The sequence below is a fragment of the Coloeus monedula genome, assembly GCF_965178545.1.
Source record: "Coloeus monedula genome assembly, chromosome: 3".
Lineage (NCBI taxonomy): Eukaryota > Metazoa > Chordata > Aves > Passeriformes > Corvidae > Coloeus > Coloeus monedula.
In genome coordinates, this window is record NC_138783.1 from 58,278,276 (window position 1) to 58,303,762 (window position 25,487).

At 37.2% G+C, this 25,487-nt stretch overlaps 1 protein-coding gene across 3 annotated transcripts in view; it reads right to left on the bottom strand.

Moving 5' to 3' along the window:
- The window catches only part of NAA16 (N-alpha-acetyltransferase 16, NatA auxiliary subunit), a 62,277-nt gene that overhangs the window by 17,332 nt on the left and 19,458 nt on the right, over positions 1 to 25,487 (bottom strand). For 2 of the 3 annotated variants that reach the window (XM_082279005.1, XM_082279006.1), the window contains exons 6-9: positions 21,415 to 21,568; positions 19,748 to 19,867; positions 17,534 to 17,629; positions 13,897 to 14,003 (exon numbers count right to left, since the gene is read on the bottom strand). The exons of the other annotated variant lie outside the window; for it this stretch is intronic. In XM_082279005.1, the coding sequence (XP_082135131.1) occupies positions 13,897 to 14,003; positions 17,534 to 17,629; positions 19,748 to 19,867; positions 21,415 to 21,568 (477 nt within the window). The remainder of the gene's footprint in view (positions 1 to 13,896; positions 14,004 to 17,533; positions 17,630 to 19,747; positions 19,868 to 21,414; positions 21,569 to 25,487) is intronic. 3 annotated transcript variants of the gene reach the window in all.

Sequence of the window (25,487 nt, forward strand, 5' to 3'; positions counted from 1 at the left end):
AATGCAGTTGCTGGCTCAGAGTTCTGGAGAAGGCCTTTGATGACAACATTTTGAACAGGGTTTGCAGCTGGTCTGTGGCACGCACTTAACGCCAAACCAAGCCTTTCTTGAGCTGTCTCTAGTATCAGTCCATTTCTGAGACAGTGGTAAATCATTCACACACACAAAGCCAGCCAACACAACAGAGCTGAAAGCTGAACCCACAAAACAATGAAGATTTCCACTAAAATAAGATGGTTCCTTGTTTCACTTTTGATTCTATGCTCTCCACACCATTCTAAACAGAACCTTCCCCAGAAACAGCACAGCACTAAAAAACACTCTGACACAATGATAGCACAAACAAGAATGTCTCCTGTTGCTCACAGAGACACTTTCATAGCCTTCCTGAGAAGGGTTACTTGATTGCTTGTGATGGATGAGCCAGACATACAGCCTGGAAAGGAACTTGTACTCCCTTCTTGAGAAGGGTCTCTAAAGACACCGTGATGGACGATCCCAGGTTCAGACCCAGTTCAGCTCTGCCCATGTGGTAAATTTGCAATCTGAAGTTCCCATCCCTACAAATGCTGATGCTTAGATCTGAACTTTCAGGCCTGCAAAAATACTTAAGAATGGTAGCAGAGGCACACTTCTGATAATCTCTTGTATCTAGCATGGCCCCATCACATGATTAATGGCATTTCAGTCCAGGGCATTTTGACCATACCTTTCTGGATGGAAAAGGGAAGGAAGTTTCAAATAAAGAAGCTGCCAATAGACTCAAAAACAGCTCATAAATTCAATTAACTACATGGAGAGAAAAGGGGAGGAGGAAAGGGCAGCTACACTCTAGAAAAAGTCTTCTACTACAGCCTAATAAAGACAAGAAGCATCTTTGTCTATAGTCAAGAGGTGATTGGCATGAATTGATACCTGCTTTTTATCCAGACAAAGAAAAAGACATGCCAAGCACACAAGCCAGCTGGCACACCTGCCCGGCACAAAAGGTTTTGAGTTCAGGCTCTTCCAATGTAATCCACACAGGAAGGTGTTTATGGGCAGCCACCTAGAAAATTGCATTTCCTATTACTTACTATAATTTTATGTAAATTAATATCTAAGATCACAGCATCTATAAGCTCAGACAGTTCAGAGAAGAACCAAAAAATTCTGCAGCAAGGCTCAGACCAGTAGAATTTTTTTTTACAGCAACATTTCTCCATTATTTAAAAAATGTCCCATCTACCTGCTTTGAAACATAAGATATTAACATTCAGATTTATCAGTGTAAAATAGAAAAGGCATAGGGTATGCAAATGACTGAATATCTCCATTTTTAATCATAGCAGCTGTACACTAACTTAGTTGCAACTGCTTCCTTTGTTCTCACTTGAAAAGTTTCTGCTCCACAACTTTTTATATAGCAGACACAGATTTCCCTCACCCAATGAGGTATGAACAAGCCCACAGAGAATATTCAAATAAATTACTCCAATTGTGAAAGCCCAGTCAGCCTCATACAGACAACTTCCATCGTTTACATGTTAGTAGATGGCTAACATCTGAATGCAGTAAAAAAAATCACAATCAAGTAAAAAATATTGTACAACCCTCACACCATGAAAATAAAACCAGGAAAACAGGAAAGACAGCCTTTTACTTGACACAAGTCACCTTAAATTTCTTATCTTTGACATATATAGATGTCAAGGACATAGCTTTACTGTTTTGTGTAACATCCACTGAAAGTGTTGCTTTAAAACTAGCAGCAATTCACATGTACGTACATCTGTTTTTAAATTTATTCAACTGAGCCAACAATAATCACTTTTGCTTCCCCGAGAAAACCATTTTTAAATGTGTGCATATGCTCACGTTACACAGGGGAAGACAAAAATCTGTAACCTGCCGTAGAAGACACATCCCATGGTATCATGGTTAGTCACCAACTTCAGCATTTCTCAGTGTGTGGTGGCTAAGCACACTTTTACTCCCAGGAATTGTGCCACAGAGCTACCAGCTTATAATGACTGGCTAACCATAAAGCAGTAATTTTGCACTACTATATGTAAAACTGCTGCTGTCCATTGCTGGTAGCACTGCTAACAGCTAATCTAGAAATAAAACAAGTGATACTTTTTCTAGGGTCAATAGTACAAATGATCACACAGGCTGTCTGAAACACTGAATTCCAGATGAAAAACCTTCCTCCACTCATCTGAGTGAGTCTAGTTTGCATTTGTCATTCAAAAAGCAGATTGTAACAGGTATTCTGTATGCTTGCTCTGCTGAAGCAACATGCCCTTAAAAATAATGCTGTGTACAAGCATAATCAATTGGAAAGTTTATAGCAGCTGTAGTACAACACAAATACAAATTCAAAGCAAACCAATACTCTAAGATAACACTGTGGTCACCACACAACTAATTTAGTGAGAAGCTGGTTTTCTGAAAGCTTTTGGACAAGTCTGGGGACTGCACTAAAGAAAGCAAATCATTTCACATGAGGAAAACATCAGTACGAGCAACTGTGAGCAGAGATACCTAGAGCATTGCTGGTGGGTCTCCGAATGGGTTATTTGGAGCAGTTAATCCCAATATAGATCACTCCAACTAAAAAAGCTCTCTTGAAAAAGTAGTTCATAAATCAGCTGCTACACCTGTCAGCTCTTGGCTTACATGTTACCCCATAGACTTAAACTGTCGGCCCTCAGCGTGTTTTACACTCCCCATTCTCACTGCAGAGCAGAAGCACCACATCCTTGCTGTAACTCTTGCTGTACCTACAACAATGTTTCTCATCCTTCTCCCTCCTCTACTTATTTTACAGTTTCCTTACTCCTCCTTATGATCCAGTTGTACAGTACAAATGCTATCTTTCACTATGAACATACCAGTTATTAGCCAGATCCTGGCTAAGTCCACTTACCAGATCATCCCTCCTGGAATTTTAACTCAAAGACGCTACTTCCTAACACTTGAAGTGATGGAGTTAGTATGAACAAAAGGCTGTCCTTGGTTAATCTTACAGAGATACTACTTCTTAAAATGCAGTTTCCTAACAGAACTAATGTTTTTACTGCCTTATGTAATCCACAATAATCTGCAGAGGACATCTAACTAAAAAAAACCCAAACAAAACAAAACAAAAAAAACCCACAAAACAAAACCAAAAAAACCAAAAAAAACCAAAACAAAACAAAACACAAACCAAACCAAAAACCAACCAAACAAAAAAACCCAAACAACCAACAGTGGCAACTTGCTTTATATTCCTTTAGCTTTCCACATTAAGGAAGAAATATGCCTTCTTTCCAGAAAGGTTAAAGAAAGATCTTCACTGAAGACAGCCTACCTTCCTGTGTAGACAGTCTTACACCTTTTTTTGAGACTGTTGTTTCTGATGTTTCTTCCAGCCAGACATTTTCTCTCATCCAGTATTTCCTCACAGTCTCCATGATTTTAGATACTCAGAAAAAGGGCACATGTGCACTAATGTCGAGCTTCAATGGAATCAACCAATGCACCTGCAACACAATCGACGTAAACCTTGATGTTGACTAATTGAAGATCTTCACTCTTTGGGTTTTTTATCTCATGGATATAGAGATCAGCATGTATGGGGAACCAAAGAGGATTTCTGAGCATTGATCAAGTACAAAGAGAATTTTCTGTGGAGGAGGTAAGGGTAGCACTCCAAGATCCATTTCTTGTGAGGAAGAGTAACAAATAATGCTGTTCACAGGTATTTCGAATACATCTGGATTGTATCTTACAGAATGTGAAAATTACTACATCTCATGTAATTGCTTATACTTCAGGTTATTAGCTTCCAGCAGAAACATTCTGCCAAGAGCCACAGTTACATTCACTCTGAACAGTAACTCTGCATAAACAACAAAACTCAAAGTAATGAAGTGGCACTCCTAAATGCTAGTTTTTGCTCCCAAACATACAAAGCCTCCAGCTTCTTCCTGACATAGTAAGAATTATACCAACTGTGCAAATTTTATTCAAGCGGAAAGATATCAGTAGGATAACTGTCATTTAAATATGTACTCTCTTCTAGCAAGTACTCTTGCTAATCAGAAACTAAAAAAGACTGATAAAAAAATTTAATAATCCTCCGTGTTATACAGTAGGCTTTTTAAATGAAAGGTTTCGCATAACTCAAGGAAACTCAAGGAAAATGGCTATACTTTGCTGATACCAATATTTTAATAATAACAAACTTCAGATACTAAAGCACTAAGCAAAGTATAGAAGCTACAAAACCACTTGTAGCATAAAAGTAAAGCCTGGCAGCTAGATACTAAATCTCTTCCTGCACAGGAGACTAAGACACCCATATCACAGTACTTAAATTAACACAAAAACTGTATTGTGTTGAGACATTTTCCTTGTAAATGCTCCATGTTTCTTAGCATAAAGAAACCCCATATATACAGTCACATTTCAAAACCTTTCATCCACATCGTAGTAGTTTAAGTGATTATTCCAAAAGGTCTCCACAAATCATGAAAATTAAATTGTTCACGCCATTACAGAAATATCAACCATACGTAAAACACCTATTTGTATTTTTTAAAGCTGTGTTTTAAGTAACATTTCAAAGTTGTAGAGGAAAGTGGGTTATCTTGTTAATAAAACCCCCAAAACACAACCACAGAAGTTTCTTTATGTTGGATGAAGTTCTTTTATTACAGCCTCTCTGCTGTCCTCCCACGTCTCTCTTCCTTAGAATTAATTCACTGCAGTTAGTCACCTACAAGTCTTACTACTTAGTCCTTGGTTAAAAGTCACAAATACCAGAAATTCACTTTAAAACACATTACCTCCAAGTATGTTTATGAATTGATGATGCCAAAACCTTAGTATTTTATGGCACGATCAAGAATATCAAGTGAATAAATCTCCAAAGGCAATATGAGAACTACGTGTTTTAAATGTTCTTAAGAAACTTTTTTCAGAAATAACTACAGTTCTTCAAAACACACTATCATCACTGGCCCCACTACACACAAGCACCTCTCATAGTATGTGATCTTTTTATAAATCATGTCTGTGGACTTTCCAAATGAGGACAGCCAGCATTATTTTTTATTTACCCACGTTTAATCCATCCATCTTTTCAAGTGTGGCACTGCAGAAATGGTTTGTTGAGCAGCTCCCACTCTTAGCTTAAAAGCACACCATGCTAAGAAAAAAACTGAGTACAAATTTAAAGCTGTACAGACTCAGACACTGGTACTCAAACACTTGCACTATTCTTTCAGCAAAAATGGCAGGGTGGAATGGACAATTGGGAATGTGAAGTACACAGTCCACAAGTCAGGGCTCATATATAATCCATTCTGAATTGCATGAGAGATTCATAAATCAGTTCCCTAAGAATATCATCTGCTGGAGTCCTACAAATTCTGTGTCTCTTATTCTCCCCTTCAATATACACAGTACAGAAAGAGCAAGAACTTTTCTGGCACAGAATTTCTATGTATTAAAACACCAAGATGAGGATGACAGCTCATAGGACTTGTGTTACCACCTCCCATAAAGCAAGCTATTTTTGGGTTAAAGGCCACCTTCTCTTTAAACATATGCCATTGTAGTTGTCACTGTAGATCACAGTAATGCACCAGGTACTGGGAACAGCACATATAAGTAGCAGTTGTTAAAAATTGAAGTCCTGGTCTCCAAAGCACAGCACCTCATTTATAACCTCTCATATGGCATCTGTCAAGCCTTAGACAATCACGCCACTGAGCAGCTCCCAACAGCTGGGCATTTACACAGCACATCAAGGGTAGGGGCAACAGCACACTGACCCCACCAGTGTCACACCAATAGTCCCTGCTGCTTAATGTTACCAACAGCAGCAGGTTTGCTAGAACAAACTGACTCCAGCAGAAACCTACTCAAAGGGAACACGAACTATTCGGCCTGAGAAACCAATCTGGATGGAATAACAACTTTACTAGAATTTTATCAGTATTTTGTCCTCCACTTTTCCTTCTCCATCTAGATGGGACAAACTCATCTTCAGTGAGCATCTACATCAACAGCCCAGCCAAACCATTGCTGATTTCTAAGCTGGAAGTATTCTTTACACAGCTCTTTTTCTTTAATTGAGACTACAAGCAGATGATCACTGACAAAACACCAAATGCACAACACTCTCTATTAGAATTTGCACTGTGAAATTTTGCAGAAATAAAGACAGATGCCATATGCGCCACTTTGAGAGCTTCAAAATCAAGACTGATGAAGACAGAAACAATCATATGTGCTCTGTAGATCACATCCTCAGCCAAACCCCACTGCACTCTTGAATAAACAACCTGTTCTTTGGCAAGTACCTACCCTGAAAGAGCAGTTTCACATGCTTCCCATGACCTGTGGTGAACCATGCATTTACTCACATTTAACCTAATCCTAAGGGAGTCTGCAGTTACTCAGCTGTGATTTGAAGTTAATCCATTTCTAAAAGGCAGATTCTGTGACAAGTTTTTCCCTTTGTGAACAGACTGAAGCAAGAAATTCTAGGAAGTGATTAGGACAGCTCTGCTGGCAAATGGATATAAAAATCACAACTGAAGATTCCAAATTACAGTATGTGGATTTGGGATCTCAGTGCTCCTGCATACAGGCATCCACATGTATCAGCACCTTTACAGCACTGTTTGCTGTAGTGTCTTAGGGCTCCCAGACTTACATGAAATGCAATTTGCCCTGGCACTGCAGTACCAGTTCAGATGAGCTTGCCTGCTAGCAAGTAAACAGCTACAAGCTGGCCCTGGACTTGAAGGTGAAGTGAGAAGATGAAGAAGCATGAAGGTTTGAAGAGACTTCTACAGACTGCCTAGTCCAAGCCCCTGTTACACAACAGGGTCAGCTAAAGCAGATTATTCCTGGCCATGGCCAGTCACATTTTGACCATCTCCAAGAAGGCAACTCTACTATGTCTCAACAACCTGTTCCCATGTTTGACAACATCTATGACAAAACCGTCTTTTCTTTAGCTCAAATATTCTCTTGTATTTTAATTTGTGCATATCATACCTTGTCTCTGGGCACCAATGAGAAGCATCTGCCTGTCTTTTTTCACTCTTGCCTTCAGTTAGTTACATACACAAGATCCCATCTGAGCCTTCTTTTCTCCAGTCTGAACAACCCAAATTCTTACCCTCTCTTCGTATGCCAGACACTCCAGTCCCTTCATCAGCTTCAAAGCCTTTCTCTGGGCTCTTCCTGGTGTGTACAGCTCTTGTACCAGGGCACCCAGAACTAGACTCAGCACACCAGGTGCATCTCACCAAGGCTGAGAGAAAAGACAGTCACCTCCTTCAACCTCACAGCAGTGCGTTCATTAATACAGCCCAGGATGCCATTGACGTTCTTTGCCACCGGGTACACTGATGGCTCATTTCAGTCTGCTGACTACCACAACCCCCAGGGTCTTTTCTGCAAAGCTGCTTTCCAGCTGGTCAGGCCCCAGCCTATACTAGAGCATGGGCTTAGCCTTCCTAAGGTTCAGGACCCAGCTATTTCCCTTTGTTAAACTTCCTCTCAGCTCATTCCCTAGCCCATCAAGGCCTCTCAATAGCAGCACAATCCTCTCATGGATCAGCCACTCCTCCAGTTTTGTATCATCCACAAGGTTCTTGAAGGATACACTGCCCCATCAACTAAGTCATTAACAAAGATGTTCCCCACTACTGGCCCCAGTGTTACCTACCTAGGGACACCAGATGGAGTTCATGCAGCTGATGACAACACTGAGCCTGGCAGCTCAGTCAGTTTTCAGTACAAATTACTGTCTACTAAGGTGTACTTCAACATGTTGTCTGTTATCACAGATGGCGTCAAAAGCCTTGCTTATACGCAGGACCAACTGCTGTCCCCATGTATGCTGAGATAGTAATTTTGTTATAGAAGGCTATTAACTTAATCAGGCACAAATTCCCCTTCATAAAACCATACTACCTACTGTCCTGTGTGTTTGGTAATGGTTTCTGGGATTATTCACCTTATCAGCTTCACAAAGATTGAGACCAAGCTGACTGGCCCATAAGCTCCTCAGATCCTCCTTTTTGTACTTCTTGAAAACAGGAGAGACATACACTCTCCTCCATATACCTCAAGAAATTCCATCCATCGTGATGATCTTTCAAAGACTGAATGGCAATGCAGTGACACTGTCTAGCCCCACTAAGAGTTGGAGATGCATCCCAATCAGATTCAAGGTGCACATCCAATATGTTCAGACATTCTATAACCTGATCCTCCACTACTAAGATCCATGTATCTAAGAAAGCAATTAAAGTGACACCCAGATAACCTCAAAAATCACAGAAGTGGTGTACATCCTCTGCTGTCTTGATACACCAAACTTGGTACTTGATCAGCAACTCTTAGAAGACTACCAGAAGATTTAACACGAGTATTGAGCTTGAAATGAGAATCTTGTTAGGAAAGATGACCAAAAACAGTATCATGGAAAGTGCTTTGAATTTTACTGGATTCTGTCTCATGAAGACATGTGGAGTTGTATTTTCATTTGTTTGCTTATTTTTTTTAGCATAACAGCAAAAGCTGTCAGTGAAGCCACTGACAATTGGTATCTTCTGCTTCTCCTTGATACATAACAGGAATCCACTCTTGGACACGTAGATAAACACAAATATCATCAAGACAGCACTACAAGCACCAACTAGGCATCAGTTGAGCAATCCACTGCTGTTGTGTTCCATGCAATCAATTACAGAATATATGCAGGTGCCTTATTTGAGCCTCCTTCTGATTTAAGAAGTGTCCTATCAGAGGAGTAAAAGATTCCTAGTAGATCAAGACACATCACCATATCCAATGTTTGCCTTGGTGCTAACAGATATGAGAAGATGCAGGTTGAGAAGGTAAAAAAACTTAAGTACCTGCTTGGGACAGGTCTTCCTCCCAGGAAGACGAGGCATGTGCTGTTTCTGCCAATTAAAGCCACAGATGCAATACATGAAGAGTAAACTTGAAACTGCAGATTTAGTGTCAACACCACCATGATGTTGTTTATCACAGAGTGCCTTTTCTTTACGAGTAACTCGTAACTCCAGAATTCTTCCATTTCATCATAGAAATTATCCAAATAAAGTTAATATGAGGGGGAAAAGGTCTGAGAAAGAAACAAACATGGAATGAACTTGAGAGTTTTGTAGAGCAGTAAGACATTCACAGGATTCCCTCAGAATGTCTTAAATGATAGCCAGAACCAAGAAGGTGCTTCAAGAGGAATTGTACGAAGAGGCAAAGGCTGGTATTTGAGAAGGTGACTGAACTCAAGATTAGTTGAGAAAAATTAATATCAAGCTCAGAATGCAAGTTCGTCAACACTAGTAACCTGTAGAGGAAGCACTCAGCTCTTGTTCAGATCAGCCATTTCCTTTCCTTTCTCCAAAGCTCACAGGAGAGAAGAATCTGGTGCAATGCTTTTACATTTGTGAACTTTGCCTTTACGCAACCACACGCATTTACCCTACTTCATTATGACCAAAGGTTTTCACATTTAAAAAGCCTCAGGCTGCCATATAATGAAGAGAAGGAAAGCACAGCCAATTTATTCACAAGATACAGTGGTTACTTCAAAGAACCATCTGAAGCAAACAGGTCGTGATGAACATTACACTTCAAGTATTTTTTTTAAATACAAACAAAGCCATCAAGACAGTGTTCCATCAAATGATTTCTCTAGTATTTTGTAGATAAACAGTGATTTATGACCATAAGAAATGATGTACCACTGAACACAGTCTACATGATATTATAAACTTCCTTTGAACAAGACACTATGAAAACAGTGTAAGACTGAGTCTGGCAGTCTCTATCACCCTCCAATTGACCTTGTCTTCAGTAGTAAAGACACAGAATCTGGCTGTGTACCAACACAGCAAGTTTGGAAGTGATTAGTGCATGCCTTTGGTATCTGCAAACAGGGAGCACAGTAACAATTATCACTTGAGAAATAATTTGAACTCTTTACTTCCTAACTCCTTTTGCTCCTCATTCATGCACATAACCTGTAGAAAATCAATTGCCAATATTATAAAAAAAGTAAACAGACATCTACTCAAATGGCCTTTGTCCAAGAGTTCATCCTGCAATTCAACATCCCTCTCCTTATTCCAGTAGAGTAATTTCATGCTACAGCGTGGTATAGAAGTGCACTCAGGATACTGAATAGCTAGCATGATTTTTTAGAGTCTTCAGTATTTTTATAATCAAAAGTTTTATCCACAGCACAATACATTAATCAAGTTAAAATGACAGTATAGTTTCTAGGCAGAAGACAATTGTTAGCTTCTTTTCTTACGGCTTCTCACCCTTCAGCCTGAACTACTTACATCTCCTCCAGTCTAGGTGGCTTGACAAAGAAGAAATAGCAAAAAAACCAGTAAAAAAGCAAACCAGCTCCCATGCTACTTTATCGCAGTAGCATAACAGCACAAAACCTGAAGAAATCACAACCTCATTTGAAGAGCTTTGAAGAATTAAACCATGTCTTATATAACTCCCTTCTAAAACTATGGAGAAAAATGTAAGTCAGATCACTGACTTGCAAGGACTAATGGACCACGCAGTATGAAACTGGATCTTGCTGCAGAAGCATGCTCAGTAATTTACAGTAAAGCCATCTTAACACTTCCTCCTCATCAGGTTCCATAGCTCTTTTGAAGCTGCTTTTGAAGTCTGCTTTAACATAATCATCAGTGGGTTAACAATTCCCTCCTAGAAGGCAACAGTACTGCTGGGAATGATGAAATACAGCACCACTTGCCCCAGGTTTCACCACACTATCTGTGTCACTTTCTCAAGCATCCAAGTTTCACAGTTACCAAGCCTTTAACAGTTTCCTTTTCAACTCAATTGTGCAGTCAAATATAAACCTCTGCACATCACAAACTGAACACAAGGCCAACACACATAATTTTTTTTCTGCACCAGAATTATAGGAAAGACAGATTGCATAATGCAATATTAAGTATATTTTAACTCATTAGAGACTTATTTATTAAGAAATGTTCTACCCCAAAACAGGTCTTTGAGTATACACAGAGCTTTTCTGCATTTTGGCAATCTTTCTTTATTGAACAGATTTCAGATTCTCATGTCTTTGGTCGCTCAAAGAGTTTCTTAGCAATAACCTTAAGATTACTTTTTTTTAATGAAACAAATAGCTTTACATTTCCCACTTACAGCATCCTTCTGAGACTTGATCCAAAGTTTCTTAAACAATTCTACTTACACTGTGAAGGAAGATTAAAAACATCTTTCCTACTTAACCACAGTAAGGCTTACTCTTCTATGAAGTGATGAAGAAGAAGTTGCACTCCACACCCTTCACCACACCAACTTCCCACAAGTACGTAAACAAATTCCAATTCAGTAGCTGAAAGAAGTAACATGCCATGCACCCACTTGGCACTGCAGTGATTTCAGTTTTATTTTTGGTGGGATATTCATTAATTCTTTCTGGAAGCAGCCGGGGAACTTTCCTCAATGTTAGTTTCACAGATACGAAGTACTCATGTAACACATACTTTGGGACGAAACCTACCCAGCACAGCCAAAGGCTGAGGTACCAACTTACTGAAATTAGAGAATAAACAACATTTTCCTGAACACATGTGACAAATGTCTGCCTTCTATACAATCACCCTTTTTTCCTTGCTGTTCATGAAAGATCACAGACCCACCTTGAGCTCTAGAAAGAAGGAACTTTCTAGGCTTAAATACCAACTCTTTCATCAAGTCCTCATGTCTATGCCACTCCAAAATCCAACTGCAGTTGACTACACCAAACTGCACATGTTTCCAAAGAAACACAAGGGGAACTTTCTTCCCAACTGGTAGAGAAATCAGAAATTTGCTAGGTATTTTCTAGTAGGCATAACACAATACTGACTACAATCCTCTTTTAGTCAAAATATACAAGTAATTTATGTGAGAAGCTACCACCAAGCTCCAACTGAAATGTAAAAAGACAGGCATCTTTGGTAAGGAAACAATTTGAAATATGGCAAAAAAGCTTTTGCAGAAGTTAGCAGCACAAACAAATCCCAAGCATGTTTGGAAAAGGTGAAGCTCTTGATTTCAAGTACTTTTTAGGATTAAGCTGGCAGTTTTGAGAAACTCTGATTTGATATAATGAAGGTAACTAGCAGAAAGGCACCTTTCTGTGCAAGTCTGCCCCAAAATATGGTAGCCCTCTTTTTTTAGCCAAAAATTAAGTGCTAAAAATCTTTTCAGATGAGAAATGAGTTTATACTTATCTTTCAACCTGCAAATTTTTCACACTTCAAACAGCAGAGCTAGAACTTCCCTAACATTGACTGTACTTCTATCTAGATACCCAGAGTATCACAATGTAAAAAGTTTCAATTCCATTTCATTTACATTGCAAAGTGTCCATTAGCAATAGTCATTTTAGAAAAGCCTGTACTCTACAAGTGTGCTTGTTTTCAGCTGGGATAATTTGCTTCTTTAGTAGCCAGTACAGTGCTGTATTTGGGATTGAACATGAGAATAATGCTGATAACACACTGGTATTTCAGTCATTGCTAAAGTGTGCTTACACTGTGGCGAGGACTGTTCAGGTTCCTGACCTCTGTGAGGCAGCAGGGGCACAAGAAGCCAAGAAGGAGCATGGCCAGGATAGATGACCTGAACTAGCCAAAAGGATATTCCACACCATACAATGTCATGACCAGTATATAAACTGGGGGAGTTGGCTGGAGCTGCCAGTCACTGCTCAGGGATGGGCAGAGCACTGGTCAGTGAATGGAGAACAATTCTTCTGTGTATCACTTGTTTCTCTTGAATTTTTCTCTTCCCTCTCCCCTTTTCATTACAATTATTAGTATTATTATAGTTTATTTTCATTCAACATTAAAGTGTCCTTATCTTAACCCACAAGGTTTATGTGTTTCTGATTCTACTCCCCACCAAGCAGGGGTGGAGTGAGCAAAGCAGTTGCATGGTACTTAAGCTGCCAGTTGAAGTTAAACCACAACAACATGATACCAGAATTCACTAAAATTATGTCAACCATGGCAAAAGTAGAGCTTACAGAAGTGTACTGAAGATTTTGCGGTAGGACACTAGCAAAGAAACTCTTAGAAAGAAGAATAATTTTAGTCCAAATAAAGGAGTAGTCATTCACTGCTGGTTGAAAAGCTGCATCATTTATTTAAGGTTTTTCCAGATACAAACCCCTCTTCTTACCAAGTCATGAATGGATTAGAACACCCATAGTGTTTGTAGCAAAGATAGTATCTGAAGAGACTGATCTTAATTATTCTATTTTCTACATATTTTAGTAACATGCTTTAGGTTCAAAAATTTATTTTCACTATACCTTACTGTCAAGTTTGGAAGGAAGAGCTACATTTGAAACCATTGTTCTAATGTGACACAATCACACCAAAACTGAGACTTTAGAACTACAAAAATTATACACTGAAGTTTCAGCTAAAGACTGAAATATGAAATAAGCCTTTGTGGTAGATACTAACGTATTCATGCAATTCAGAAATCTACATAGAACAATAGCCACCTGTTATTTTAAAAGCATTACTTCTGGTGACATCATAAACCATAAGTTGAAAGAATCCTGTAACACTTGCACTCAAAGTACACAGACTTAATGATCATTGATTTTTCAAAAACCTCGGTGCATTCTGCAGCAATCTGACTTCAAGCATTTTGACATCAAGTGATCATTCACACATGACAAAATAGCACATTAGGGAAAAAATGTTCAACAACTGTAATTGGGAGGTTATAGGAAAAACTACATTAAAACCTCTTAGTCTATTAGAAATTCAATACAGAAGACTTCATTAAAACCAAATAAATACTAAATTTTACCTTTTCTGGATTGTAATATAAAGATTTCAAAGTGGTAAACAAGGGTGGGCAGCCTTTACTGAAGTTAACCCTCAGGAACTTATCCGTTAGTTCTCTAAACTTTTCACCTAGGAACAAAAGTGTGTTTGGTTATATGTCAGTGATTGCAAGTGTTATATAAATATACTCACTAACTGCTGTGCAACTCTGGATAACAGAGGAACTGAGAAACTGCAATTAAGGGTTTTAATCTTTCCTGTTATTTAATAAGCCACAAATATGCTCCAGATTTAAAAAGAAAAATAAAAAAAATCAGAGTAAAATTCTTAAGTTGCTAGTGTTTAGGAGTCTGCTGGCAGACAAGGTAACAGTCCTTAAACCTGCAAAGTCTATTAAAAAAAGAAAATATTAAGTGTTGACTACAGAGGATGCAGCAAAAGCTATTTAAACCAACACTGAAAACATCCTATTAAGAATAACAATGGAAATCTTGCCAAAGCTCCATCATTGGAGGTTTTCATGAGCAAATTAGACAAATATGTGTTAGAAGTAGTGCAGATATAAAGTTTCCTGATTTGAGGAAGAAGGATGAATGAAATGAACCCTTTGTCTCTCTTCTAGTCCTATTTTTATGAGTAGGACATGACTTGTGATATGATTGTTTCTGGCATTATAAACAAGACTTATTGTTTCAGAAACATAAGCTCCATATCAGAATCATCTTGACCAAAATATATTGCAGAAAGCTAAAAATCTAATTATATTTTCAATTAAAAATTACAATACCTGCAGTAAGTGCTACCTTTCTGAGAAATGCTGTTTAAAAAAAAAAGAAAAAGCAGGACTTCATAGAGAAGATATCCAGCCAGGAAAATACCTGTTTTTCATGCTTTTATTTCTATGATGAAAGTGATTGTTTTCAGTTTGGGGGGGGGGGGGGGGGGGGGTGGTGTGCTTGGTTGTTGTCATTTGATTGGGCTTTGTCTATTATTGACTTTGTTTGCTTTGCATAGGAATGAACTTGTTCCACACTTCAGTGCCTCCTCTGCTGTGGACTTCTCTAACCTTCTCAACAAGGAAGTAGCACACTTCACGTAATGCTAAGATTCAGCCATAAAACTGACACAAAACTGTTGAAATAAACTTAACTTCAACAAGAACACATTAAAAATTTGATGAACAGATTGTTTTCAGAAAATGCAGACACTACTGCTTTGTATACAACATTTTCATTTACTTCTATCAACTCTCAACTGTCCTACACTTACTGTTACCAGCACTCTTGCTAATAAACACTGAGACTAATGAAAGTAACTCATGTTCTCACCTTGCTGTACTTAACCAAACTGCTGTGTATAGAAACTCCTACTACCTGTGAATGGGGATCCATAACTGGACTGTAAGCACATGCTTTATTACAGATGGATTAATTAAAATGTGCTGTCTCACACTACAGAAATTCCCCTACATGAAGAAAAAATCCATCTCAGTTTCTCCTGTTGAATTCCTGTAATTTATTTTCTCGCTGGAAGAATCATAATTTAGAATTTAGGAAAACAAGATTCAAGTTTCCATTAAATACCTATTTGCTTATAGAAAGCAAAACAGTTTTAAAACAAAGTCTGGGGAAAAAAAAAGGCACACAGCTGGGCACCCACCTGTGACAAGAAGCCAAGTTACAATTTAGTCTCTGAGGCACACACCTGACCACAGGAGCATATACAAATCTAAAACTGCATGGCCACACACACACTTGATCAGTAAAATTGATGGTAACAGCCTTCCTCCATAAAAGTGGTTTCCAGCTCGATCAAGGAGCTGATTTGTATCAAATACAAGGTTAAGATGCAATGCATGGCAAGGTCTGGACAAGATCAGTCCTTTTAATACTAGCCTGCATTTTAGAGTATTTTAATTTTTAAGAGTAGTTTAATTCTGAATCAAACAGTGACAGCTGTAACTGATCATTGACCACATTGGAACAGTAACTGCACTTAAGCAGAAATTCTATCTTCTTAAAATTTGCAACTATTTTTCTGCAAAGATGTTCCTTCTAACACCTTCACATTCTCGGTATAAAATTTCACCTACAGAAATTCTCATCTCCTGTACTTGTAAACATAGAAAATCATTTAGTAAATAGATTAATCTCTATGGGATCAAAAACAGTCTTACACATTCATGCCTGATAAGCTTAATACATTAACAGAAACAAGATTTAATTTTGAAAAATTCTTATTTGTTATAAAATGCTAGAGAAAGCAGCCATGAGATTTTTCTTGACCAATCTAATAATGAATTTTGTTTTCATTTATCGTATTGTTACAGCGTGAGCAACTAATTCTTGTTACTATACATATTTCTACTTAAATGAACATGAGCTGTGAAACTACACTGATATAAGATACAAGGCAACCTAGAGCAAAACACACAGTGAAATGAACTCAACATCAAAACATGCTATTAATAAAGATATAGGAAAGCATTTTGCAGGTTATTTCCTCGTTTGCTGTGTTACCATAACAATCTTATTATAGAAAAAAACCCCAATTACTCATCACCCAGCTTTTCAAATCTAGCTGAAATGCCTTAAAATTTGCCCCTGTATCTTCAAAGAAACTGAAGTATATAGGATGATAAAAGGCACAAGTGGCAACTTCTCATGAAGCACTTAAAATCTTTCGATTTTACACAGCAAATGTGTATACACATTTGGACACACAAGCAACAACAGGGAATTGGACTAGCTATGCTCTGGATCATTTAAAGCTACCAACGAATGTGGTGCTCAGCAAACGAGCTAAATTAAAACTAACCTTACAAATTTAAAACCATAAGGAGGTATGTTGGGAATTTGCAGCTGACCTCAAATTTCTTGACACTTGATATCTAGCTTATGTATTTTCCAAAAGTCTTCTGCTGGAGTTTCAGCAGTTAGACAGCCATGCACTAATTTTTATGTTATTTACCATTTCATTTAGTCTCCTTCCTTCTGTTTTGGAAGGGCACAGATTTCTATTTTAACAAGGATATACACATTTTACTTGCAAAACTGAGGGTGCACTGTATTTGAAAGGGCAAATCCACAAAGAACTTAGCTATAAAATGAAAGAATTTGTCCTACATAGTACTGCAGACCTTTTTGTTCCTTATCAAATTAGCAGCACAAAGGTAGTTTTTGTTGTCAAATTAAGTTCTAGTAGCTCTACAAGAACGTAGGCATACATTTTTACAGCAAATGTATGTATAGTAAAGATACAGGAGGGGGTATGCATATATATACACTCACACCTTGAATTAAAGTGTGCTATACCCTACATTTTAACTCATGATTCTTAACTTGCATGAAGCAGAAAAATTATATACAGGAATTCCTACAATCTACATTTCCTACAATCATTCTGTACTGTCGTTTTATCAACACAAATATTACATAGCTCATATTATCATATTTGAGTGTATGAAGTTTTTCTATCAAGTCCTAAAACATAAAAGAATTTTGTCTGTTCCAAGACAAATGCATACATCTGATTTGTCTACATGTTCAAGTAGGTATTAAATGCACAAGTAGGTATTAAACACACATTAAACAGCCTGATGAAAACTTCAGAAAAAAGTAAGAAAAAAGCTATTACAGAACAGATATGCAACTTGTTACCTGAAACAAAGTTTAAAGGTAATCTTCTAGGTGAAACTGCTCTGGGATGTCTTTTACTAACTTCTTCATAAATCTGAAGCCTCTCTTCTAAAGTGCCTATTATCAGCAAATATAACAGATATAAGTAACAGACAAAAACCTATTCTTTTAAATGTCTTTAAATGTTGAGAATTAATTAAGCTAGACTCCTTATATGGATTTGGAACAATTTAAACATTTCATGTTATTTTTTCCAGTTAATCATAAACATTACTTTATAAAACTCTACTGAGGACACACTGTATATAAAATACACAACTACCAGCATTAATCACACTAAGGATAAACAGGACCATTACCTTGCACATTCAATCACACAGAGCTGGAGCTTGGTTTCTTTCAGTTACATGTTGTGCAGACCCATTCACACAGTGTATGACATTCACAGCATCAATTAACGCTTTTTCACTATGCATCCATTTCAGACACACTTAAAGCATTCAGAGAAATATGCTGCATTTCTAAACCATAGGTATAAAATAGCATACTGTACAAGCATGCCTCTATTATACGTCCTCTGGTGACAGCAAAACCAGGGCACGGTACTTCCAGTATAAGTACTGAGCACCAGAACTCTTTATACCTTAATGTTTAACAAAAATAAAGCTACTTGAAGATTTTTTGCCCACTCCTCCCCTTTCCCCCATAATATGCTTTGGAGCTCCAATGTGGTTAGAACTTAAATAACACTAATCTTTTGCTTTAAAATGCCATTTTTATATAATTAAAATCGATTTTGCTTAAATATTAAATTCATCAAACAATTTTAAACTGAATATACAGATCAAGACTACATATATGTTAAATATATCTCTTTTCCTTTCATAAGAAAAACAGTTTATCTTGTCACTGAGCTCAGATGTTGGGGAAGGGGGGGGAAATCTATCACCCAGTGTCTCCAAGAGATGTAGAATTATAAAAGTTACACTAAAATATTGTTTGGACTGGAACTAAAGCATATGAAAGCCCTAATTGAAGTCACAAGTTGGAGCTCCAGAACTTACCATGGGGGAGGAAATAGTCCTAAGACCACCTAAAAAATAAAGTAGCATTATTAGTTTTATAGAATCAGTAAAGTCTTAGTCTACATAGGATTTTAATATGTCAAAAACTACTGGACTAGTTCTTTGTTAAAAATGACATGCTTTCATCAACTTATTTGTTGTATCAGAGAGAATAACTGAGTTCCTGGGTAATTTAATTTCTGAGACAATAACCATATGATTCAACTCTATGGGTACACCAGGAAAACCACTCAAAGGGCAACACTACACTCTGAATATATGTAACAAATGAAGTAATTTTCACTACCCAGTCACTAGCCATACTCCCAGACCTCATGAGACCTAACTGTAAAACTTTCTAGAAGAAAGCTGGTTGAGAAAAGTACTGCAGCCATAGCAACTACAAATAATATAATTATGGGCTTATGATTTATGATGTCATCAGAATAACTCCAATAAACTTTCACTAATTAGTGAAAAACTAAATACAAAGAAACCATTCCTGCATAAATGTAAACATTCTGGAAAGTTGCCACTGCAAAACACTTAATACAGCATAAATAGTTGCAATATTGTAGTTTTTTAAAAATAAGCTTTTTTCCTGGAAAAACACAATAGACATGTGAGCTGGCATTGGAGTAACAAAGGTTTTAGTTTTAACACATTTATCACCTTTAAGTGCCTACTAAAAAAAAAGGAAAAAAGGTGTATTTTTCAGATGGTCTACCTTAAAGGGCCATCTGAAATAGGTATTTGAGTATTTCTCCACATGCCTCTAGAAAGAGGTACCACCTGAACAAGCTTCAAAATTAAAATTTTATGTTGTAACATATGATAGCAGTCTGACAATCAACAACTAGAGAGGAATTAATTGCCATTTGGTTTCCAAGTTCACATGTAGCAAGGGAATGTTCTTCATGTAAGCACCTTTGCAAAAGCCACCCTTAATTCCAAGAAAATAAATCCTTGCTGCTGTTATTTTCATGAATACAAGATTTTCAGTGAACATTTTAAAAATGAATGAAGACACTATGTAATATTCAAGATCAGAAGGTACATCACTTTCTGCCAAGCAGAACTTTCTAATCTAAAGCAGTACCATATCCAACAGGAGTTCTAAATGTATCCTGTAACATAGGTATTTTCACTGTATCCGTGTAGCTTAACTTACTGGGTTGTAGGGCCCTTTCCAAGCCTTCATAATAATACCAGTTTTCTGCATTACGCTCAATTAACTCTTTGTATACTTCACCAGCTTCTTTCAGTCTTCCTAACTTGAGTAACATCTCTCCTAGAAACAACACAGTACAGATCTATGAATTACATGAGGAAACACTTGCAAGTAAAGTTTACAAGAGTAGATATATAAAATTGGGCTTAAGCATACACAGATTGTTTAAAACAGGCTTTATTTTCCCAAAGGCATTTGCTGTGTGTTACAAATGCTACCTGAAGCTACCACACATAGAGCTCAGAGACTGGAACATTCATCACCTGTGAAAACAAAGACTACCTAAATGTCTGTATCTGAGTATTTAAAATAGCTATTGGGATTATCAAATAAATGAGCAACTCCTCATTCCAGGACTCCCAACACACAACTAGATCAGTTTTTTAATCAGGCTGTTTACTTAAGAACATTTTTTACATCCACTAACCAGTTTTTTAACCAGTTAAATCACACTGTTTTGCTACTAAGTAAATGGTTCTACCAGGTCTAGCTTGCATGGAATTAGTTTTCTTCACAGCAGCTCATGCTGGGCTGTGTTTTGGGATTTGTGACTGAATGTTGATAAATACACCAATGTTTCCACCACTGTTAAGCAGTATTTGCAGACCATCAAGGCTCTTTTTGCCCCTACTCTGCCACCACCCAGAGCAGACCACAGTGGACAATAACACAGGAATGGACACAACCTGGACAGCTGATCCAAACTGGACAAAGAGATATTTTATGCTATCTAGTTTCATGCCAAGCAATAAAAACAGAGGAGAAGGAGTGTTGGGGCAAGTAGCCATTGCCTGGAAACCAGCTGAGCATCAGTTGGTTTGTGGGAAGCATACAGTGACTGCATCAGTTGAGGATCTGGGTTTGATTTTCCTTTCTTCCTCTTTCCATCACTCAAGCTGTCTTCATCTCTATGCACAAGCTCTCTTGCTTTTGTTCTTCCTATTCTGTCCTAATTTGACAAGCGAGGCTGGGTGAAGTGAGTGGGCAGCTGTTTGGGGCTTACCCACTGGCCAGGGTCGGCCCACCACAACTGCACAAGCAAGGAGTAGCTGAAGAATACGTGCCATTACTCACACGTATTCAGAAATCAATATTAGCACTTCAAATCCACAAAACAACTGTAAGTTATTTTTCGCCAAAAAAGTCAACTTCAGCATTCACTTCAATAAGTAAGCGCATTAGAAAGCTTGAAAAGGAAACAAGAATTTGATATTTCAGTCAAAAAGGAAGAAAAATATGTAAGTGTTTGTACTTCAAACAGTATTCTTTATGAAATTCTTTTTCAAAAGATTAAAACTGGGTTATAACACTTCTGATTTATGGAAATCTAGTCTAGTAAGTACAAATATAATCTGAGATTTCCTCTATTCCTGTGTCAACCCAAGTTAAACTACCTGCATCCACTACCCACTTTGGTAGGAAAACTTACTTTATTGTGCACAAAATTGTAAATCTGCTGGTACCTGTTTTCCTACAATAATTGTTACAAATAAATTAAAGACTTTACATGCTGATTTTTTTTTTCCTTTTACTGCTTAATTGTATATGAAAGCCACTAGCAAAAATTTCTAACAAAACTGGCTAAGGGAAGAAAAATAATGACTTACCTTTGATTTCTTCCACTATTAATTTATCACATATTTGCTTTTCATACGTCTCTATATGTTCTAAAGACTCCTGAAAAAGATCTGCCTCTCTCATCACTTGATTTTGATATAAAATCAGTTCACTATATTCATAATCTATTTTATTAGGAGGAACCTGGGGGGGGGGAGGGAAAAGCAATACATTAGTTAACATTTACCAGTACCTCAAAAGCATGCAATATTACAGAATACAAGATTTAAGCTATGGAACATAATCAGGTCTATTTATATACCCATCTAAACATTCAAAATGTAAAACTCCCATTATTCACAATCAAATCAGATTCATTTAACAATATCCCTTTTAAGATAACATTTTAGAAGATGTCCTTTATTTCTTTTTTCTATCATTGTGGCAAGCTAATTAAAAAACTGAATTATATGAGAGAAAGCAAAGATCTTAATTTATTTCCATTCTGAAGGACTTATGCACAATACAACAACTTTGACTTAAGTTCTACAGCAGATGGTTGGGGTCTAACAGTATCATTTTCAGCACACCAGAATTCTGTATCAAGCTATTTCCAAGAGCAATGACCCATCCTTAGCTTAACAATTTTTCAGATCGTAAACTTACACTCTTTCTCTCTAACCAAGTGTTCTCTGTACTAAACTTCAATGCCCCAGAAAATCTAGTGCACAAGCATACAGAATGTTTTCAAGCAACGGATAATTATTTTTAGGTCTGCTTTGTACACCTAGGACTTTCTAAAGGCTACAGTATAACTAGTGGCTCATCCACCTTGCAGTGCTACAACAGCCAAGGAAGCAGGGTGACATTCAAAGTTATTCCTTTCAGAGATAACTCCCTAAAGTGGATTAGGGCAATGAAAAGTCTTGCCAGAGTTATGGTAATTCTTTTCATACTAAATGCTCTTCACTAATATACAAAAAAGCTACTCCAATCACAAGAATGTTAGAGAGCAAATACAATCTCCAGACAATGCCCAGCAGACCAATAAAACAGTTTGCTATCTGAAAGGTACTCTATTTAGAGAAATTGTAGGAGAGACTTATAATCTAATATGATTTTTTTACATAATGAAAGATGAGAAGCAGTTCAGTTTGACAAATGTTTATGATACTCTTTCCTGTGACACTACATACTTTGTTTCTTCCCGAGCAACCAACACTTTAAAGTCACATTGGTCACTAAACAGTTTACTATTATTTTCTGTTCTCTGAAAAAGCTTATCTTTGGTTTTTAAAGAGACAAATAATTTAATAAAAAACAACACAAAAAGCCAAAACATTAAATTGGCTGAAAGGAACATTATTATTAAGAATACTGTCCTAAACCACTACTTCCAGCCCTTCCCTAAGCACAAACTAATTTTATAGGATTTAACATTTCAAATTTTGAGAGGCAACTTTTACAGTACTGCTGGGCATTTTTAGAAAGATTTGCTTTTACAGATTAGTGTTCTGAAAGACAGCATAACTAAATGAAATACTGTAAAGATGCGTGTATCTGACAATGAATATTACTATGAAAATAACATAATTCAAGTACTTTTTTTAGTAGCTAATACAGAATAGCAAATGATGACTAATGGAACAAGACTATCTTACACATATTAGTCAGCAAGTTGCATGAAATTCTACCCACTTCTCAAAGTATATCTCTTACCTACAGCTCCACTTCCATTTCCACCTTTGCTCAATTTTAAGTTAGTCTATATTACCCGCTAGAAATCACTAATAAAAACACTGTTACCAGGAAAGCATTTTTAACTGCTTCACAGAATGGACTCATGGAACAGGGGTTAAGCAACATTAAGCATGTCTTCCTGTTTATCCTTACTGCAACACCATGGAACGAAACTGCAGGGCACCAATTTAGTTCTTTCTCCTTCACCTCCTCCTAAAAATATCCTTTCCTCCAACACAATACACACATCTAAATTCTACAACTAGCACAGCTTTTTGGCACATCATGAATTGGTTTTAGGCCTTCAAAACACAGATTACCCAAAAACCCATTAAAAATATATACACAAACAGATATCAGTTGACCTCCTCATAGCTGTTTTGGCTCAGCAGGATAAAAAAAATAAAAATTATTCTTGCACACAAAGCAAATCCACCAGAAAGATACTGCACTTACTATTACTCCATTTAAAAAGCTATTTTTAAACGTAATTTTAAGGAAAGTCCATTTTCAAAGAAATTTTGAAATCTCATCAATTTAATGATTACTTAAATAGGTAATTCATCAGAAGGCAAGCAATTAATAAAGCAGTACTAAATCTGAATAATCAGATTGTTTTATGAAGAATAAGATATTTTATAAAGAGAATGTCCACACCATTGTTATTGCTCCTCAATACATCTTTACTCCTCCCACCCCCCAGAAGAGTTACGATTCTTGCACAGGAGATGTCCAACTTTCTCCTGAACTCAATTCTGCTCTTTCAGAATAAATGTCTTCCTGTCCTCCTGGACCAAAGAAGGATCAACTTTAGAACTGCAGATGCCCTAACAACTGTCACTGGAAGAATGTGACAAGATGCAGCCAAAACATACCTAAGAGCAGACCCCCAAAACTCCAGAGGTTTTCTGTCCATATCTGTATTTGTGGGCCTGATGCAAAAATTAGGAATAAAATAAAAATTAAGAATAAAAAATTGCTCTGGAAAAGAAGGAAGGAAAAATGGGACATACAACAGTAAAACAAATTGCATAGTTGTTTTACATCCTTGGTTCCCAAAATTTAAATTCTGAACTGACTCTTAAATAATTTGACTTAACTTGGGACAGCACAAGCTGTTACATTTCCTGCAGTGATGCCTACCCTTAATCTTATAACCTGTGTTTGACTGAAATATTGTGCATTTGGACAATTTACAGCTTTCAGATGACAGGCAACATTGATCTTAATACACCAAGAGACAGAAAATTCACCATTTCCAATGATAACTTAGCCACGAGAATAAAATTGTCAATGATAAAGAGCAATTTATCACTTCAATTTGTTGATCAACTTCCAGACACTACTCCTTCCTTTATTGTCCCTGCTAAGCAAGCTTCCTAGCTATTGCTCTTCCCAAACTCAGCATCTAATTTGTAGTAAAATCACCTAGGTTTTTTCCTGTTTACAGTAAACAAAGAGACTCTCTGCCCTTCACAGACAGCTTTTTCTCTAGTCATCTTATCTTGCCATATTGTTCTAGTAATTTTCTAACTTTTTTTTGACAACGGGCTCATCAGTAAGTCTTAATCTCTCAGTAATCAGTGTTTTATGGATAAAATCCCTGCTTGTCAGAACTAAGAGCATATTTTACTTTTCACTCATAAGCTTTGCCCTGAGAGACAGTTTTACAATAAACTAAGCCAGTGTAACTGCAGTCTGGATCAACAAAGGCAGCTCACTTCCCTCTATTATTCCCCTTCCTCTTTTCCCTTTCACCTCACAGTTGTTCAGTCCAGCCAATCAATCCTTCCAAAGAGTGATTATTTTTCTGGCACTTTGGCTTCCTGAACCAACCCTCCACAACTCAGCCAGTGCTACACAAGGAAGTGGTGCAAGCACACAGGAAAAACCCAGACTGCTGGTTTTGGCAACAGCTTGTAGCTAGACTAGCTCCATTATTTTGTAATACTACATCTTCAGGTGTTCACCTACAATCACTAAGATGACAGTTCCTTGAGTTTTTTCTTAGTTTTACTGCTTGGTTTTGGCTGTTTGCATTCACATCTGAATGGACAGAGCTGCCTGAGTAATTCAAGTAAATAAATATCATCCTACATTACCATAATTTATTATTATGACAGCAGCATTTTATATAACATGTTACAATTCTTTGTCTATTCATTAACATGAATGGTAAACAGTATCAGGCCTAATACAGATTGCCATAAAACTCCTCAAAAACACCCATTTGTTGAGACCTGCTCACAAGTCATTTGGGTACCCTTCAGTCTCTCCACCCTCCTTTTAAACTACCACCCCACTGTAGTCACCGCAATATTCTGTGAAGTCAGTGACAGAAGTTCATCTGTCAAGTTGAGCGCATACGAAGTACAGGCTAAGA